Genomic DNA, 19,284 nt, shown 5'->3' on the forward strand with positions numbered 1-19,284 from the left:
CCATTTTTTATGTTGTTATTACTTTTGTGATTTTTTTCTGTGACCCCAAATTTCAGTGAAAATTTCAGTGGGGAGTAAATGATAGGATTAAAAGGCACAAGTAAACCCTGCAGCAAAGAGGGGAATTCTTTTAGGTTGTGAATGAGTTCCTCTAATGTGATTTGCTTTGTACCTTCTGATCCCGGACCATCTCTTTTCTTCAAGTGGGCTTTACGAGCCATGTGTCTCTATTTGAAAAAAGCTCTAAATGACTCAAGTATTGTTTTCTCCTGCTCCGTGCCCTAGTAAGTTGGAAAGGCACTGATTTGGCTTCCTGGCTTTTGCCCTGCATCTGTTTTGAGGTGGGGAAAGAAGTTTTCCTCCTTCTGGTTGCCAGTTTAATGTCTGTGTATTGGGGATTGTGGGGAGGGGGGAAGGTGTCTGATTTTGTTGTAATACACAGATATAGCCACAAGAGGGCAGAAGTATCCCACAATATTGTCCTAGAATCTCTAGGTATCTAGTATCTAAAATTCTTATTTAAATAATATATGTAAAAACACTGGATACCATTTAGCTGTTATAAATGAAGGCTCTCCGTTTTATATACATACATGGATGTAGATGCATAAATATGCATAAATGCATAAAGATGCATAAATATCAAAGTTTGACCAATTTCAAGGTGTATCTATATTATGGGGTCCAGGGACACATCGTTTTGGGAAAGGGGGTTGGTGGCTGCTGGTGGTGGTGAAGGGACATTTATAGCTGGAAATCCCACCTTTTCTGTTCTCAGCCCATCTCTCCAGAGGCGTCCCTGTCCCCACACCCTGCTATACCCCAGCCTTACCACTTGTCTTAGAAAGCACAGCCTTGCCCTGTGGGGCTCAGACACAAATCCAATTTCATTTCCAGCACTGCGCTACCCATAGGGTTCCAGCTTATCGCCCCTTAGGGTTCCTAAACCCCCAGTCTAGACTCTAGAATGTGTGGCTGGGGACGACAGCCATCAAGAGACTTGGGCTATCCAGTTTGCTCTGCTCCAAGTTCACCCTGTACTGGGGACAAGCCAAGCTAAGCAGGAGGCACAGAGGGCCATCCAAAGACGAGGAGAGTGGAGACTGCCCATAAGGAGTTCAGAAGGTACAAGGGGAACAGATAATTAACTACCACCATCCACTGAGCACTGGCTGTGCTAACAATAGGGGCTACCCTACAAAATATGTGCACTTAAGACTCCCATTGTACAGGTGAATAAAGTGAGGCTCAGAGAGGGTAAGTGACTTGCGTGAGGCAATGAGTGGCAAAGCTGAGATTCAAACCCGGGCCTGTTTGACCCGGGAGTCAGAGACCCAACAGGTCCGTCCAGCGGCCCTCCACACAGGGCCCGGTGTTCCGCTAAGTACCGCTAGAGGGCAGTGTGGAGGCTTAGCCCGCTCTCCTTCCCTCCGGGCCCCGGAGGTGTGTTTACCATCCTTTCTTCCCTCCTCTAGGAAATCACCCCCGGCCAGCTGAGTCTGGAGGACCTCTTGGAGATGACAGATGAGCAGGTGTGTGAGACCGTGGAGAAATACGGAGCCAACCGGGAGGAGTGCGCCCGTCTCAATGCCTCCCTGTCCTGTCTCCGGAACGTCCACATGTCAGGTGAGCAGGCCCTGGGGATGGAGACTTGTCCCCAACACATCGGCCTCGGTTCCTCCAGATTTCTGTGCCTGCGCTGCAGGCCAGGATGAGCCAGTCAGCTTTGGATGGTAAACACCGCTCACGAGCAGAGAAAAGAGGGGATTCGGGAGCCAGAAGTGGTGAGGGCCGCTCTTGGAAGCTTGTGCTCAAAGGAGTGCTGCGGTGTAGGGCATTTGGTTCTGGGTAATAAGGGCCCAGCTATGGAAATCCAAGTTGTGCCTGGGTGATCTTTGTACCTTAGACATTCTTAAATGCCTTTGCGTTTTGGGTCCACATCCAATTATATAAACAATAGACATTCATACCATTGTCGTTTTGGTAAGAAGTTTTGGTGTAATTCTTCCAGGCAAATGGGTATGTGCATCCTAGTTTTAAACAATAGAATTAGGATTATCCATGTGCATTTTGAGACTCCCCCCCCCCCCCCATCTAATTAAATAACCTCTGTGACTTGTTTTATCAGCTTGGGGTCCAAATTGTTACGAAAAACAAAATTCAACCAGATCAATTGGAGAGCAGTTGTGAATGGGGCGGAATCCCTTCTAACAGGGAGAGAAGTTGCACAGGAGAAGTTTTTTATAGGCAGGAGAGCGGGGCAAGGGAGTTATTAGCAAAACAAAAGAAAGGATTGTTTCCTGAGAGGTTAAAACTAATTAAGTCTGGGTTTGCTGTCTTGTGGGGGTGAATGACTCCATTTTGGGAATTATTTTTTTAGTAGGCCCCAGCGCGGGGCTTGAACTCACCACCCTGGGCCTGTTTTTTTTCTTTTTTCACATCATCTTTCTTTGATCTTTCCCAATAATTGCTCAAACTCCTGTTTGCCTTTATTAGCAGGACATCACATATCATCCTCTTGAGGCTGCCTGCTTCTCTCTAGCTTCATGATTTCCCCACAAATTCTGGGGCCTTTGTAGTCCGAAGGGATCAGCTCTGCAAACACACCAAACTATGGTCCCTCTGCATGGTTGTTTCAGTTTCCACCACAAGGTGTCACTGTAGAGCCCCAGTCTGAACAGTCAGGCGGCTGGGCTGTTAATCCGCAGAAGTCTTTGAGGGATTCAGCATGGGACATTCAACAAGTATTTACTGACTACCGTGTGCTGGGATACAGCAGGGAATGAAAGAGGACATATCTGAAACAGGTCATTGGCCCAGATCCCCAGTGCACTCCCTTTTGTATTCTTTCTTGCTAGCACATCCTTACCAAAGCTGTGGTCATCACCAAAAGGGACCCTGAGTCAGAGGCTGTCCTCTCACTGAAGGATACTTGGCAGCATCCCTGGCCTCAGTGATGAGGTATCAGTATCATCCTCTCTCCTCCCAGTTCTGGTCATGACAAACAGAAATGTCTCCAGATAGTCTGGTGAACATTACCATGTAGCTTTCTAGAAAGTTTGTATCAGTTTACGCCTCTCCTCGCTCCTCGACCCCTGCCTCCTACAATACATGAGAGTGAGCGTTGAGATTAGGTTCTTAATTGCTTTTCCGAGTTTACATCTTCCCATCAGAGTTTGGGGAAGTTCTTTTAAGTGGAGACAGGTGTTTCTGTCAAGCCTCCACAGGCTGAGCATGCATCCTTGGTGACATCCTGGGCTGGGTGAGACCTGGAGAGGGCCTCTAATCTGGTGTTTTTCAGTTTGACTCAAGTTGCACAGAAATGAATCGGATTTACATGTCAACTCTGCGCGCGCACACACACACACACACACACACACACACCGCTATGCACATACACACCTGAAATGAGTTTTGTGCAATAGAGAATTACCATCAAACTCATTCTTACTATGCGTGGAATTTTGCATTCTTTTCTATTTCATTCTGTGTCACTTACCCAATGCGGGTAATGACCCACCACTTTCATGTCACACCTCACTTATGGCTTGTGAGCCATGGTTTGAGAGACAATGATCTCTTTGATGCTGGTGGGGGAAAATTTTTTTCTCTCTACCCTTCTGGGTCCTAGGCTGAGACGGCCCCTATAATAAAAGATTAATAGGAGAAAACAGAGGTTTACTAACAGGATACCGCCTGTATATGTGGAAAAGCTTTGGGGAAACTGGGTAACTCCTCAGAGCAGCCCAGGACATCACCTTAAATCACATCTCTAACTAAAGACAGAAGAGAGGGTTAGGCGGGGGGAGGCAGTTACGAGAGGTGACCAGGAAAAGCACAATTAACAAGGGGAAGGTGGTTGTACAGAAGTCTCTGACTTCTCCACTGATAGAAGTTTCTAGAGATTTAAGAGTCACCCTTCTGATACCAAGTTGGAGACACCCTTATAGATGGAGGTTTCCTTTATCAATGTCAATGTCTTTTACAAAAGTGTAACTTCTACTCGGGTTTCAGAGCTTCCCGTTTGCTGTTTCTTCAAAATAATCAGCCTAAAATAACGCTTATGCCAAGGGACATATTTTGGGATAGCAACCTTCCTCCTCTTGCCTCTACCAACTCTTCCCAGGCAGCTCAGATTCCGTCTACAATGTCCTGCCTCCGATTCCAGCCTTATAGCCACTGGGACCTTGACAACAGTGCTGCACGTTTGCCCAAATCCTACGGCTCTTGGTGCTGCCATCAGCATGGGAGCAGCTCAACTCAGCTCCATGTGGGGTGCATTACACTGAACACAACCCAAGGAGGTGTTGGAAGCGAAGAACTTTGTATTACTGGTTACAAGGAAGGAGGCAGGGAGATAGCTCTCCAAGCACAGCCTCTGCCAACAACAGAATTGGGGGTGTCTTAAGCTGCAGATGCACGCGTATTCACGGAGGAGCTTGGCAAAGGGCGGTTCCGTCTAGAATTGGGGCAAAAGTCATCCTAAGGTGACAAGAGTCCAGGTCCTAGTTGGTTGAAGTCATGGGCCAGCCTGGGTTGGCATCGTCAGTGCTCTGGCCCCAGTTAGTCCTGTGTTTGTACGCTCAAAGGGGTTTAAATCCTGCAAAAATGACACAAGAGTGGGCATTAGGTCACTCTTGACTTGTGAAAAAGCACTGGGAGTTTTATCGCTGATTTATTGTCTCTGCTGTGGTCAGACTATGTCCTGGCTTGGTAGTGGCTGTTTGTTTTTTACGTTCTTTTGTTCCCTGAAAATCATTAACTGCCGAGGTCTGTTTTGTTTTGTTTTGCTTGCAATTTTAATGCACCCTGGGAAGTTCTGCGAGAACCGTCCTTGTGTGAGTAGTGCTGGTCAGACATCGATCACAAAATGGGTCAGGGTCCTCACATGACTTCTCTGATGTTAAGAAAGCTGTATCTCATCTTTGCTTTTCTGGGGACCCCTAACTCCGTCTTGTCTACACACCCAGCTCCTAATTCCTTTGTGTCATACTTTACTTCTGTTCTTCCTGTGTACAGCAGGGCTGCTCATCACATTTTAATTTAAATTTTAATCTTTTGGGGGGAGTGATTTTTTAAAAGACACGGATGCCTGTCTCCCCACCAGACCGTAAGCTGCTAAAGGGCAGGGATTGGACCTCTTTTTGCTCATCATTTTATTCCCAGGCCTGATATCAATGATCTGGTACACTGTAGGTACTTAGTAAATATTTCTGTATTAAATGAAATTTTTAAAAAGATTATTTATTTATTAGAGAGAGAGAGTGCACAAGCAGGGGGAGCCGCAGAGGGAGAGGGAGAAGCAGACTCCCTGCTGAGCAGGGAACCCATTGCAGGGCTTGATCCCAGGACCCTGGAATCATGACCCAAGCTGAAGACAGACGCTTAATGACTGAGCCACGCAGGGGCCCCAGTATTTCTGAATTAATGCATCTTTTTCCACATGTAGCCCATGCAAATCACCAGTAGCTTAAAGTACATGGATGGCAAAGAAAGCTCAGGATTTGGTGTCTGTTTGGAACCACAACAGTGCACATTTCCCCCTCGAGCCTTAACTGTTGGATAGGTCTATATTAGTTACTTAGAGCTTTCTGGATCAGGCATGGATTTCACATCTTGCTACTAGCACCACTGCCTCGAATTCCCTTTCTCTTTGTTTTCCCAGTGAATCCCTGCTTATTCTCAAGCCCAACTCCTGCCTCAGAGCCTCTGCACTTTGTTGAATGAATGAAGCTTCTGCACTAACCGACCATGCCTTACCGTGGTTGTCGTTTTCCCAGCCTCCCTCCCTCATCTGACTGTGACCTCCAGAGGGCAGGTGCAGTTACAAGTCTAGCTGTTGGCTACGGGTGTTCCTGTTGGGGGAAGGCTCCGGAAGCTGTTTGATGTGCTTGCTACTGCTCTCCACCAGGGGGAAGCAGCGAGCCATCCTTGACCCGTCCTCCTTCTAAATCTTTCCTCAAATATGATCATTGGTTCCTAGAAGCTTCTAACTATCTTGGGAGCTGGATGATTCCATCATTTCCTGCCCTTCACTTTAACCAAAAATGTTATCCCAAACTAGGGAACAAAGTAGTGTCTTTCCCACGAGACTTGTTCTTAAGCGTCATCCCATCTTTATTCGCCCCGGTAGCCCCAGCTCTCAGCTGGAGGGCTGGCGTCTTTTACAGCGATGAAGTCAGATATTTTAAATTCTGGTGTGTACTGGTGACTCAACACATGTTTGTGAAATGGCTGTAGGAATACAAGTTGTATTGAGAAACTCACAGAAACAGATGGAGACAAGTAAGCTTTGTGCCTGGCCCAGAGTGTGCTCCCTGCCTGTCTGTCTCTTCTCTTAGAACATTGGGGCAGCTTTATTTTAGACGTGTGACTCTAATCTTAGTTTTCTGCTTGGGTTTTGGGGGTATCTTTGTTTCCCAGTGTCCAAGAACCCCCCAAGATAGGAAAGAACGGACCCCTCTTCCCTTCTCAGTGCGTGTTAGATCTGCCTAAGCCTGAAACCAAAGACCCCTCACTTGTCTTTTCAACAAGCTCAGGGGACCCCAAAGCCATGATACCTTAGTCTTTTCTTGTCATATCAGATGTGGCCTGAAACCAAAAAAAATTCATACCTTCAACAAAATTTGTCGAATGCCTGCAATACGTCAGGCATGGTTCTGATCTCTGAAAATGCATGCTTAGAGGTCTGTCCCCAGGGCTTTCCATTCTAGCGGGGAGTGGGGAGACGGCGTGTTATATCGTACTAAGCAAGTGCATTGCGAAGTATGTTGAATAAGTGCAGTGGGGGGAAGAAAAAGAAAAGTGAGCAGTCTCAGGGGGTTGGCAGTGCCCTCCGGGAATAGGGGGCAGGTTGTCCTATTAAATAGTGAGATCAGAGAAGGCCTCCGTCCTCTTCTGTTTTCCTTTCTGCTTTCCCCCTCTCAGGCCTTCACTATTTGCTAACAGTATGGAATCTGGACAAACTCTGGTTCTGCCCAATTTTGGGTCTGTCACCTACCAGCTACATGATTTTCAGGATGGCATCTCAGGATTCAGAGCTTAGTTTCCTAAGTAGTGCGATAAAGATGATCATTTCCACCCGTTGGTTGTTGGAAGGATCACATGAGATGGTTGGTACAGGCAAAGCACGGGGCCTGGCTTGGATTAGGTCATGATGAGCCTTATTGTTACCATTATTGTCATCGTCATCATTAGCACCATCCCCGTCCCTGTCCTACACCCACCATCACCACCATCTCCACTGAGGTTCTACCACCATCACTACCGATCACCACCATCATATCATCACCATCGCCATCACCATCATCACCACCATCCTCACCACCACCACTGTCATCATCAGCATCATCAGCACCATCACCACCACCACCGTCATCACCACCATCATATCATTACCATCACTGTCACCACCACCATCACCACCACCACCACCATCATCATCACCATCATCAGCACCATCATCATCACCATCACCACCAACATCATTACCACCACCACCACCAACATCACCATCATCAGCACCATCACCATCACACCACCACCATCATCACCATCACCATCCATACCATCACCATCCACACCATCACCATTTCCACTGAAGTTCTACCACCATCACCACCCATCACCACCATCATATCATCACCATCGCCATCACCACCACCATCATCACCACCATCACCACCACCACCATCATCATCACCACCACGACCACCATCACCACCACCATCACCACCACCACCATCATCATTACCATAACCACCATCATCATCGTCATCATCACCATCACCACCAACATCATTACCATCACCACCACCACCACCATCACCACCACCACCATCATCATTACCATAACCATCATCATCATTGTCATCATCACCATCACCACCACCATCACCACTACCACCATCATTACCATAACCATCATCATCATTGTCATCATCATCACCACCACCATCACCACCACCACCATCATCATTACCATAACCATCATCATCATTGTCATCATCACCACCACCATCATCATCACTATCATCATCACCACCATCATCACCACCACCACCACCACCATCATCACCACCACCATCATCACCACCACCACCATCATCATTGCCATCACCATCACCCTCTCTCCTTTCTCTGCCCCCAACTCTCTTCCCTCTACCTTCTTGACATCCTCCTCTCTTTATTTCTCCAAAGGGCCCCTGGCCTTCAGTTTTCTAATTATGTGTCTCATTCTTTGTATCTCTGATTTCCCTTCCCTCTGAGCCACTGTCTCCCTCAACATTGCTGCTTCTTTAGAACCTATTCCTCCTCCTCTGTTTGACTTGATTATTCTCTAGAGGGGGCCCACCTTTCCCCTGGCCAAAAACATTAAAGCCCAAGCAATTTTTCCATGGCACCCAGCCCCATTTTCTCCATCATGGTCAGTATGGAGCTGAGGTCCTAGGGTGAATTGGATTTGTTGCTGGAAGAGTGTGTTCCTGCCATTTGCTCCCCCTCCAGCCCCAGACTGGAGGCCTCAGGCCTGAAAACCACAGGCTGGCTCCTTGAACTTTCCTCTCTGGATCACAGCTGCTTATCAGAGAAGAGCCTGGAGGGGACAAGGCTCAGAGATCAGAGTACAGATGCTGTGCTTTTCTTTCTCTTCTGTTTCCTCTTTGTTCCTACTCTTCTTGGGCTTTTGGCTGTTTTCAGACCAATAATGGGCAGTCATTTGCATCTTCTCTTTCCCAAGGAAAAAACCCAGGTCCCAGATCATGGAAGACCTTGCTTTTCTCTTTCCTTTTCTTTCCTTCCTTCCTTCCTTCCTTCCTTCCTTCCTTCCTTCCTTCCACACTTCTTTATCATGCTTCGGTATGTATCAGGCACTGTGCTAGATTCCAGGGCTTGGGGACTTTCTCAGGGCTTCAGGGTGGAGCTGAGACCCAAAGCAGGAGGAGGAGTTCTCCTAATGACTGGGGGGTGGTGGGAGCACTTGGAGTGCCTTGTGGCAGGAGGCAGAGGGTAGCGTGCTAGGCACAGAGAGACCGGTGTGACCGTGGGTGCTGAGGAGGGCTGGCGTCCACCGTGGACCATGGCACGGAGCTGGCATCGCAGGGAGTGGAGCAGGAGACACATGGATCGCTGTCCAGTTTTCAAGGAAACATTCTGGCTGTAGAATGGGGGAGTGGCTTGGAGCGAGTTTCCAGGAGTGCAGGATGAGGCTTGGGGACCAGCAGGGGTGGAAGGCCTGTTGAGCGCAAAGGTCAAGAAAGAATTCTCGAGATGTTGTAGGGTGCAACCTAGTAGGTTTATTTAAGTAGCACAGGGACAGGGCCTGTGGGCAGAAAAAGCGGCCCTTTTTGCTGTATGAAGCGGATGACTATATGCTTTGTGCTCAAGGGGGAAGGGACGTGCTGGGGGTAGATAATAAACATTTTCGAATTTCTACCAAATTCTTTCCCAAGATTTTTCTAGTGCTCATCATTGAGCTTGACATTAATTATCAGGGCCATGTCCAGGCAGTCAGGAGGCCCTTGAAGAATGTAGCAGCCAGCACGTATTCGATCCTTATCGGAGCTCTGCAGGCTGTAGGCCAGCCTTCTGGGCTAAAGGTGAACATTTTTCTGCTTCTATCCCTCATCTCAGAGAGAGCGAGGAGGCCAGGGTGCCATCGGCACGCAGGTACCCCCGGACCCCCGTGGCTTACTTTGTCCGACCCCCTCCGGCTCCTCCTCCTGCATGTCCAGGGGGAAGACTGGCAGCGAGGAGAAAAAACAGGATGCAGAATGGCCCCAAAATAGGCAGCCTCAGATGCTCTCTTGCTCCTTCCCAGTTTGGGCATTGAACGAAGCCCACTAGAACCCTGCCTTCACCGCAGCCTTCCCTTTGACTAGAACAAAGAGGAAGAGCGGTCTTGATTGCCCTATTGTCCCAGTTGCTTCTAACTTTGGGATGGCTGGGCTGGCCGAGGGAGAGGGGCCCCTCCCAAAGCCGGCAGTGTCTGGTGTGTTCCAGAGCTGACGTCCTCTCTTTCCCTCCTGGTACACTCTCCAGCCCTGAGCTGTGGGTTCTCAGGAACCCCTTACACACGTGGAGCACACGTTGGGTCTCTTGAGGGCAAGTGATAGAAACTTAAGGCAGCCTTACACACAAATGGCTCATTCATTCTCTCGGTGAATACCAGTTGAACTTCTGTCTCAGTCACTGCGGGGGACTAGGGACATAGTGAGAGCTGGACCAGCTTCCAGCTCCCATGGACCTTATATTCTAGACCCGCGCTGTCCAATCGAGCATCCTCTGGGTTCACGTGGTGAGTGAAACGTATATGCATTAAGATGAAATAAAATAAAAAATTCACTTCTTCCGTCTCACCAGCTACCTTCTAGTGATCCAGAGCTGCACGTGGCTAGGACCTATGGGAGAAGCCGAGTTCTGGGACATTCCCATCACTGCGGAAGGTTCTATTGGACGATGCCGCTGTTAGAATATATTGAGAAAAATGATAAAGAAGAAAAATGACAAATGGTGATTGGTTTTATGCGGAGAATTAAAATAGGGTGACATGAGGGTGACCAGGTACCTCGCTTTGATGGGGTGGCCACAGTGGGGGTGTCAGTCAGAGCTTACCAGTGAAGCAGAACCAGGAGGATAAATATATTAAGAGATTAGTGCAAGGGATCGCCTTATGCGATTGTTGGGGCAGGTGGGGCAGGCCATCAGGAAGGGCTGGCTGGTGTGGAGTGGCTGTCTGCCTTTGTTCTGCTCTTAATGCCTTTTGAAGGATTGAATCAGGCCCATCCAAATTAATGAGGATAATCCTCCTGACTTAAAGTCAGCTGATTACGGACTTTAATCACATCCACAAAATACCTGCACAGCAACACCCAGATTAGTGTTGGATTGAGTACCTGGGGGACTCCGGCTTAGCCACGTCAACCCATTGAGAAGACCGTCACAGCGGGCCTCTCTGAGAAGGTGACATTTAAACTAAGCCTTGAATGACAAGAAGATTTACCAGACATGAGAAGATGGGGGAAAGCACATTTTGAGAAGAGCAAATGGGTTATGCAAATCTCCAAAGCATTTTGAAGAAGCAGAAAGAAGGCCCTCGTGGCTGAACCACGGCACGTGCTCTGGTGACTCTTTGCTGTGTGTGACTCCAAAACTTAGTGGCTTAAAACAACACCTGCTTTGTTATCTCTCATGATTCTCTGGGTTGCCTGAGCTCAGCGGGGTAGTTCTTTAGCTCCATGCATTATGGCTTGACTGGGCTGGACCATTCAAGATGGCACTTGTACACAGACGGCCGTTGGCCCTGGATGTTGGCTGGGAGTCAGTTTGGGCTGTCTTCTGGGGCACCCATATATTGTCTTTCCATGTGGCTTGGGTTTCTTATAGCAGGAATAAGCGTTCTAAGAAGGAGGAAGGGGAAGCTGTCAGGTATCTTAGAAACTAGTTCTGGAACGGGTACAGGGTTCCTTCTGCTCGTAACTGTATCAGTGAGGGTCAACTGGAGAGTAGAGCCACTGTGAGTATAATGGAAAAATGAATTTATCATAGAAGTACAGACCTTATACAACTGTAGGAAGAACTGGGGAAGTAAAAGTTCATAAGAGGAGACTAAAGCTTCGGAGAAAGGTCTCTAACCTGTCCTGATGTGGGTAAGCCGGCCTGGGTTGTTGGAGACCTCTGGAAGCCAGCATGTCCATCTGTGGCAGGGGAACCAAGAAGAGGGACTGGAGTTGACGCCTGTGGAAGGTTATTGGTTCTTTGGAGCTGTTGCCTCTGTGAGTTTGCAGGGAAGCATCTGGTGTTGGATTTGAGGTCACTGTTGGTCACCGGGGCCCACTTTCAGGATGAAGAGTTGGCCATGGAGTGGGAACAAAGAAGGATAAACTAGACCAGCACCTCTGAAAATGTCTCCTGTTGTCCCTAACCCACGTCTCAGAGCATCATAGCTGCTGCTTCTTGCACCTCCCACATTTTGTACCATGTTGGCCAACTCTAACCTGGGATCCTACAGAGAAGGGGATTCTGGAAACGTGGGTGCCAGCATCTAGCCAAGTTGACAATACACTAGTGAAGAGCAGGGAGCAGGTGCAGCAGGATGGAAGGTACAAGGAAGGGGAGACAGGTGGGGACCAACTCCTCAGGGGCCTCGGAGCCCTGGCAAGAAGCTTAGATTTCTTTGAAATAGACTAGGAGGCTGTTGGAGGGGTTTTAAGAAGGGAATTGTCTTGATTTGATTTCATTCAACTCATAAGTCAAGGATGAATGGAGCTGGTTTGGGGCAAGTTTCAATCCATTGGTCAGTCTCCCTTCTTCCTTCTTCATGCCTTAGTCCTGCTTGTCTTGGGCTTGGCCTCAACTTTCCGTGTTGAACTCCACCTTACTTTTCTCATCTGTAAAATGGGGATGCTGGTAGTATCTTCTTTATGGTGTTGTTGCCAGAAAAGAAAGGAGTTAATATAAATAAACCCTTAGCCTGATGTCTGGCAAATTGCATGCCTATTACATGGTCGGCTATGATTATCTTTACTATTATTTTTTTTAAGTCAGTCCCCCGCCCATCCTGCCCCTGGCCTTTGTCTTACAGCCAGAGAAGCAGAACCCCAGCTGAGAAACCTTGTCCAGGGCTTCATTTGCCCTTCCCGATATAGCTGCTACTTTTACTTTCTTGCAGGCCACCTTTGGCCCCTCTCTTGAGCCCCCTGCCACTTCATGCGGTCAGCTCTGGCTTTTGTAGGAACCCCCAGTGAGAACAAAGAGACCGTGGCTCCCGGCTGTCCTCTCTGATCCGAGCCACGGTCCTCCCTCTCTGTATTCCTTGCACCTGGGAGGTAACAGAGCAGAAGAATTGGGCACAGAACTGAGACTGAACTTGTACTGTGTAGTCTGCAGGGGCTGTACTGTTTGAGGATTGTGGTTCCGTGTCCACTAAACCAGATGAGCTGAATCAGACCCAAACGGACTGTTACATCTGAGGATCAGACCCCAGCTCCTTCCCCCAGGCTCCCAGTTGGTTCATCTCCAGATGTCTTCATTAGCTTATCGCACCAGCTACCCTGACCTAATTGCTTTTCTTTGAAAAGCCTGCCTCAGGGCCTTTGCACAGGTCATCCTTTCTGCCTGGAATGTTGTCCGTGGCTGCTTCCTTGTCATTTTGGTCTTGGCTCAAATGCTACCTTCCTGGAGTGTCCCACGTCCATCTTAGCCACTCACAATCTCCTTACTCTGTTTTATTTTATTCATGGTTCTTATTTGTTTATTTATTTGTTTGTTTCTCTACTCCTCGCCAGAACAGTGGTTCTTTTTTTTTTTTAATAATTTTTATTTTGTTATATTAGTCACCATACAGTACATCCCCAGTTTTGGATGCAATGTTCTATGATTCATTATTTGCATATAACACCCAGTGCACCATGCAATATGTGCCCTCCTTAATACCCATCACCGGCCTATCCCAATCCCCCACCACCCTCCCCTCTGAAGCCCTCAGTTTGTTTCCCAGAGTCCACAGTCTCTCATGGTTCATTCCCCCTTCTGTTTACCCCCCTTCATTCTTCCCTTCCTTCTTCTACCAATCTTCCAGAACAGTGGTTCTAATAGGGCTTCTGGACTTGCTGTTTTGGCTGGTCTGGGGAAGTGCCCAGTCACCTGCATTTTTAAGAAGTTCCCAGGTTCTTGTGCTGCTGCGAGTCTGGGGATACCACTTGGAGAATTACCATGCCAGCACTGTTCCAGAGCCTGGCTCAGAACTGTCGAGTAACAAGCAGTCATTGAGTGATTAAGTGAATGATGGTGGCCCATGATAATAGTAAGAGCAGATACTGGTTGGGTTCTTACTGAGAGAAGTGATATGCTGGACAATTGACAGTCCTCCCTGGCTCATTTAATCCTTTCAACAACCTCATGAGGTTTATATGCTTATTTTTTCTATTTACTGGTAAGAAAACTGAGGCCCAGAGAGGTAGCCTCCTTGGCCAGTGTCACACAGCAGTGTGTCAGAGCCAGGGCTGGAACCTGGGTTACAGGTGGGGATGGCTTTCTCCTTAACCCTTGGCGGGGGGGTGGGTGTCCATGTATTACCATTTGCTCAGCTGGAGTGTGCAGGCCTCTGGGGGCTTGCAGGGGTGGAGCAACTGAAACCAGAAATGAGAGAAAAAGACATGATTTAAGCATTAATACTAAATAAATACTAAATAGCAATCACATTGCACATTCACAGAACACGTTCAGTTTTAAGAAGCCCCTGCCTGCAGATGACCTTATTTGATCCTCACAGATGTATGAGTGGTGGGCAGACCAGGATGAGCGCCCATTTCACAGGTGGGAAAACTGAGGCCACCAGCAGAAGGCCACTCCGGCTTGCCGCAGAGCTGGGGTCGGAACGGCAGCACCTGTTCCTGCTGCTCAGTGCCGAGCCCTTTCTCCTGTGGGGTGTTTGGGGGTGCTCGTGGGGAGCCACATTGCCCCTCCAGGTTGAACCCCAGAGCTGCAGAGCTGGGACACTGCCCTGAGGTGGGTGTGGCTGGGAAGGTCCGAAGTCCCCGGAGCCTCCTCGGAGCCCTGGGAGGCTCCCCGTTCTCAAGGGTTAGTCCCCCTATCTTAGCAATGGTTCTGGGAGAGAGTGGGTATCTGATCCTTGGGTGTGTGGTTATATTTGAAAAGTTCAGTGAAGGTGCGGGAGGAAGCGGGGAGGGCAGGGGGAGTGGAGAGAAGGGTTCTCAGGTGCTAGTATTATTTGGAACCAAATTTGCCGCCCTACCCTCCTGTTCCCCCCCTGCTCTCCCCCTCCCCAATGTCCCAGTATTCTGACATAGCACTACTGGAAACAAGGAGATGGTTCCAGTTCATTATAGTCCTGTTTTGCACTCAGGTGGCCTTTTGTGTTGTTTAATTATTTTCCTGAATATAGATTTAGAGTCCTGTATGACAAGTGCCCAAGCTACTGTTCGGGGAAGAGGGAAGAAAAGGCAGTTTTGTTTTGTTTAATATTTTATGTATTTATTTTGAGAGAGAGAGTGCGAGAAAGTGAGCAGGGGGAGGGACAGAGGGAGAGAGAGTCCTCACGCAGACTCCCTGCTGAGCACAGAGCCTGACACTGCTTGATCCCAGGACCCTGAGATCATGACCTAAGCTGAAACCAAGAGTCAGACGCTTAACCGACTGAGCCACCCAGGCGCCCTATTAAACACCTTCTTTGCATCTGTTCAAAAGAGAAAACCTCCTGGCTGCATGTTTTGAAGTAAACCTTTCCATGGCTTAGCAATTTCTAATGATGCCTCAAGACACAACTTAAATGCCACCACTGCCAGGAAGCCTGCCTTGATTGCCCCATGCTCTCATCTTGGCAGTTATCTTGCAGTTGTTTTGATATATAAACCTCCCAAATCAGATTACAAATTCCTAACGTCGCAGGCGCCATCTCTTAGTAACAACAAAAATAATAACAATAAATGATTAAAAGCATATTAAGTATCAGGTATTATCCTAAGCTGATTTTAAGGAAAACTTCACTTATGTTTCAGAACTTTCCCAGGAGAGGTGCACCTAGGTGGCTCAGTCAGTTGGGTGTCCTACTCTTGGTTTTGGCTCAGGCGGTGATCTCGGGGTCGTGATCTCAGGATCATGAGATGGAGGCTGGTGTCGGGCTCTATGCTTAGCAAGGAGTCTGCTTGGGATTCTCTCTCCCTCTCCCTCTGCCCCTCTCCCTGCTTGCATGCGCGTGCATGCTCTCTCTAAAATAAATAAGTAAATACTAAAAAAAAAAAAAAAGAAAAAAGAAAAAAGAAAATGATAGAAAAAAGGCACAGGGAGGGGAACCTAGTGATCCAAGGTCACACGGCCATCCAGCAGCAGCGGCCAGGCCCTGAGCTCCGCCGACCACACACCCCACACAAACACAGTGCTGCTTTAGTTTTCTATAAAGTACTCATCACAGTAGCAAAAGTATCGTCAAATGAATCAACAAACAAATGAACTGTCATAATTTAATCATGGAAACTGTGCCCTTGGCGCGGAAGTTTGAAGCATTTTTAGATTTGCCTTGAGAGAGAGAAGTGAGCGGAAGACAGTTTCTATCTCTATGTCAGTGATGGGCTCATGGGCTAGAGATGAGCAGATAACGAGAGCGGATTCTGTCTACGACGGAGGTGGGCAAACAGCCCACAGCCAAATTCCACCCTCTGTCTGCTTTTGTAAATAAAGCTTTATTGGAACACCGCCATGCCCCTTTGTTTACATACGGTCTAGGGCTGTTTTCACACTACGCTATGACAGAGTATGGCCCAGAAAACCTAAAATACTGGCTCTCTGACTTTTTACAGAAACAGTTTGGTAACCTTTGCTATAAAAGACCAGGTGAGAGATGAGTGTCAGCTCAAACAAATGCACACATGGTCCGAAAGCAGAAGAAATCTCAGTCTGATGGCAAGAGGGAGGAGGGGAGTAAGTAAGCAAAGGGGTCCCGGGGGAGGGGGGGCATTGTCCATGGCGAACTCAATGGTGAGGGTGAATTACTGTTTGCACAGCAGTACAACGTGTGCATGGAGCTGCCCTTTATTGATTCCTTACAATACTATGTGCTTAGGGGAAGGAATGAAGGGCACAAAGGGTGTGCATGCCCAGAGATGTTAAGTAACTTGCCCAGGGTCACACAGCCACGACATGGTAGAGTCTACCTGCTCTCAAACCTGTGCCAGTCTCACCCAAAAGAGGCACTTTCATCACACACTGTCCTGTGTGCCGCCGACTTTTCTGGTCTGTCCCTGCCAGACTGCGGGTTCTCTGGGGGCGGGGACCACAGCCCATTATCTCTGGAGGGGCCGTTCAGCCAGTATTTTGCGAAGTGTCCCACTGCCCCAATGGGATTCTGAGCTTGGGGGAGCCTCACACTCCCGAGCTCCCTCTTGACTTCACCCCTCACTTGGAAAAGGAAACCCGAAATGGCCTCCCTTCCCCCAGCCACACGGAGGACCTGTTGCCACCTCCAACCTCCGCATCCGCCCTGACCTTGGGCCCGGAGCTCAGTTTAGTTCTATCATCTGATCATTTTCTTTCTTCAGCGCTTTTGCTTTTTCCCTTCTCTGTCTGGTACTTTGTGGAGGAGAAATGAGGCGGACAGGCTCTGTAATCGGTTACCAGGACGCCCTCGGTGACTGAGGCTGACATTGTTTTTCAGGCTCTCCCTTCCAAAGAACTTCAGCCTTCATTGTCATGGGGGGTAGAGGGGGTGAGAGGCAGGGCTGTAGTTTTGCTCTGCACCCGAGAAGTTAGCGTCCAATAGCTGGTCAGCTGCAAACACTTGGCTACCGTTTCCTCCCTGTGTGTATTGCCCTGGACACGCCGTCCCACCGCGGGTTCGCGGTGATGACTTCTGACGGCCGCCAGGGGGTGCTGCCTGAGCATCTTCCTTCCGCCGAGCCTCCGAGGAATTTGCTCCGGTGCCACCGAGAAAGATCTACATTAATGCGCCCGCGGCAAGGAACCTTGGTCTCATCCTCTCAACTTTCAAATAAGGAAAAACTGCGTCCCAGAGAGGAGACAGGCAGGGCCCAGCCCCGGCGGGAAGCAAGTGTGGGCTTACACCCTGTGTATCGTCCAGAGAGCATTCCAGGCAGGCTGGAAGCAGGTGGGTGGGGGGCACCTTTCGCCTCTTTTTCCAGCGGCAGGGCCTCAGAGCAGGCTCGAGGTTCCCGCCTGCCTCTGGTTGGCTCAGACGGGGTCTTGCTGCCACTAACCTCCCTGCAAGGCTCATGTCCTTGTCGATCTCTCGTTGGTCTCCCTGCCAGGCTGCAAGACCAATTAAGAGAAGAGTATGAGCAACCTTCAAAGCAGGCTCCAAATAGTAGCTGGCGGGATGCAAAGGTAGCTCAAAGAGACAGTGGCTTCCTTTCCTCGGGAGACAGCTCGAAAGAGCTTGGGGCCAGACTTGGGGTGACTCCTGCGGTCGGAGCTTCCTGGAGCCTGTTGATAGAAAGGCGAAGAAGAGAAGCAGCCAGATTTAAAATCAACCTCTTCCCCTTTGCACAGGCCCGCCACTGGGGCACATACATAAGAGAGACATGGCCATGCTTGGCACGGGAGACCCCATGCGGTAGGGAATCTGCTCCAGTCCCCTTTCCCCATCAGAGCCTGTCTTTGAAACAGGCATCAAAATTCCTAACCATTTGGTGTTGTCACGAGGAATAAGTGAAATGACGTAGGCTTTCGTCTCTGTCTGGGGCTGCTTCCCCCTGTGTGAGCAGGACCTGACTTTGGTTCTTTTGGCTGGAATGAGTTGGAAATCCTATGACCCAAATGAATGGGCCAAGTCAAAGGTTTCTCTCCCTGTTCTCCTGTTCTGCCTCCAGCCTTCGTCACGGAGGCAGGTTCCTCGGGGGCTGGATGGCCACGGGGCCCCAGAGCCGGGGAGCATGCTCTGGGATGGGTGGGAGCAGCTGAGGGTTTTGCCGCGACTTCGTCGGGCTGAGCCCATGAGTTTGACAGTGCTGGTGCTCCATGGATTGGGGGCTTTGCAACCTTTTTAGAATTTTGGAGCAGAAAAATGGTCACAATCACCGTCTTCCTTTAACATATTTGGGACGTTGGACAAGTTCCCATTGTCTTTTACAGAACCACGGAGCTATATTTATCCCCCCCAAAGTGAGCAAGGTTCTAGACTAAGGGGCTTTTAGGCAGGGGATCTGTGGGTTTACATGTGGTCCTTCCTCACTGAGCACGGTCTCAAGGCTGTGGGGTGGGGCAGCCGGGCTTAAGAATGTGATCATTGTCTGTTAATGACATTGGACCTCACCAGATCTCTGGTCCCTGGTAGGAGATATTGGGGATCATAGCATGTAAAGGGCTGGCTCGGGGTTTCTCAGCCTGGGCACCATTGACATGTGGGGATGGGTAATTCTTCGTGGCGGGGGCTGTCCTGTGCATTACAGGCAGCACCCCTGGCCTCTCCCCGCCAGATGTCAGTAGTATCCACCCCCCTACTCTTCAGCTGTGAAATCAGAAATGCCTCTAGATGTTGTCGAAAGTTCCCGGCTGAGAGCCACTGCCTTGACGACGCTCTGGCTCTGATGATGACAACTTAAGTATTCTGAGGCCAGACGAAAGCCAGGAGATTTTGCGGACGGAGGGTCTGTAAAAGCACAGAAAACCATAATTGAGTTGAGAGTTGGACTTTAGCTTATCAAGCCCAGAGCAAGATTTTCCCAGGGGTCCTCAGTCACATTTACAGGAACCAGATGAAAGCTAGGAGCTTTGATGTGGCTCCCTCACACACGCGCACACACACACACACACACA

The 19,284-nt window shown here is 49.0% G+C and overlaps 1 protein-coding gene across 1 annotated transcript in view; it reads left to right on the top strand.

Annotated features, from left to right (window-relative positions):
- KSR2 (kinase suppressor of ras 2) overlaps positions 1-19,284 on the top strand; it is a 388,766-nt gene that overhangs the window by 82,522 nt on the left and 286,960 nt on the right. The window contains 1 exon segment of the mRNA XM_026514966.4: positions 1,476-1,626. Coding sequence (XP_026370751.1) covers positions 1,476-1,626 — 151 coding nt within the window.

The sequence above is a fragment of the Ursus arctos genome, unplaced genomic scaffold (assembly GCF_023065955.2).
Source record: "Ursus arctos isolate Adak ecotype North America unplaced genomic scaffold, UrsArc2.0 scaffold_34, whole genome shotgun sequence".
In the NCBI taxonomy this organism is placed as follows: domain Eukaryota; kingdom Metazoa; phylum Chordata; class Mammalia; order Carnivora; family Ursidae; genus Ursus; species Ursus arctos.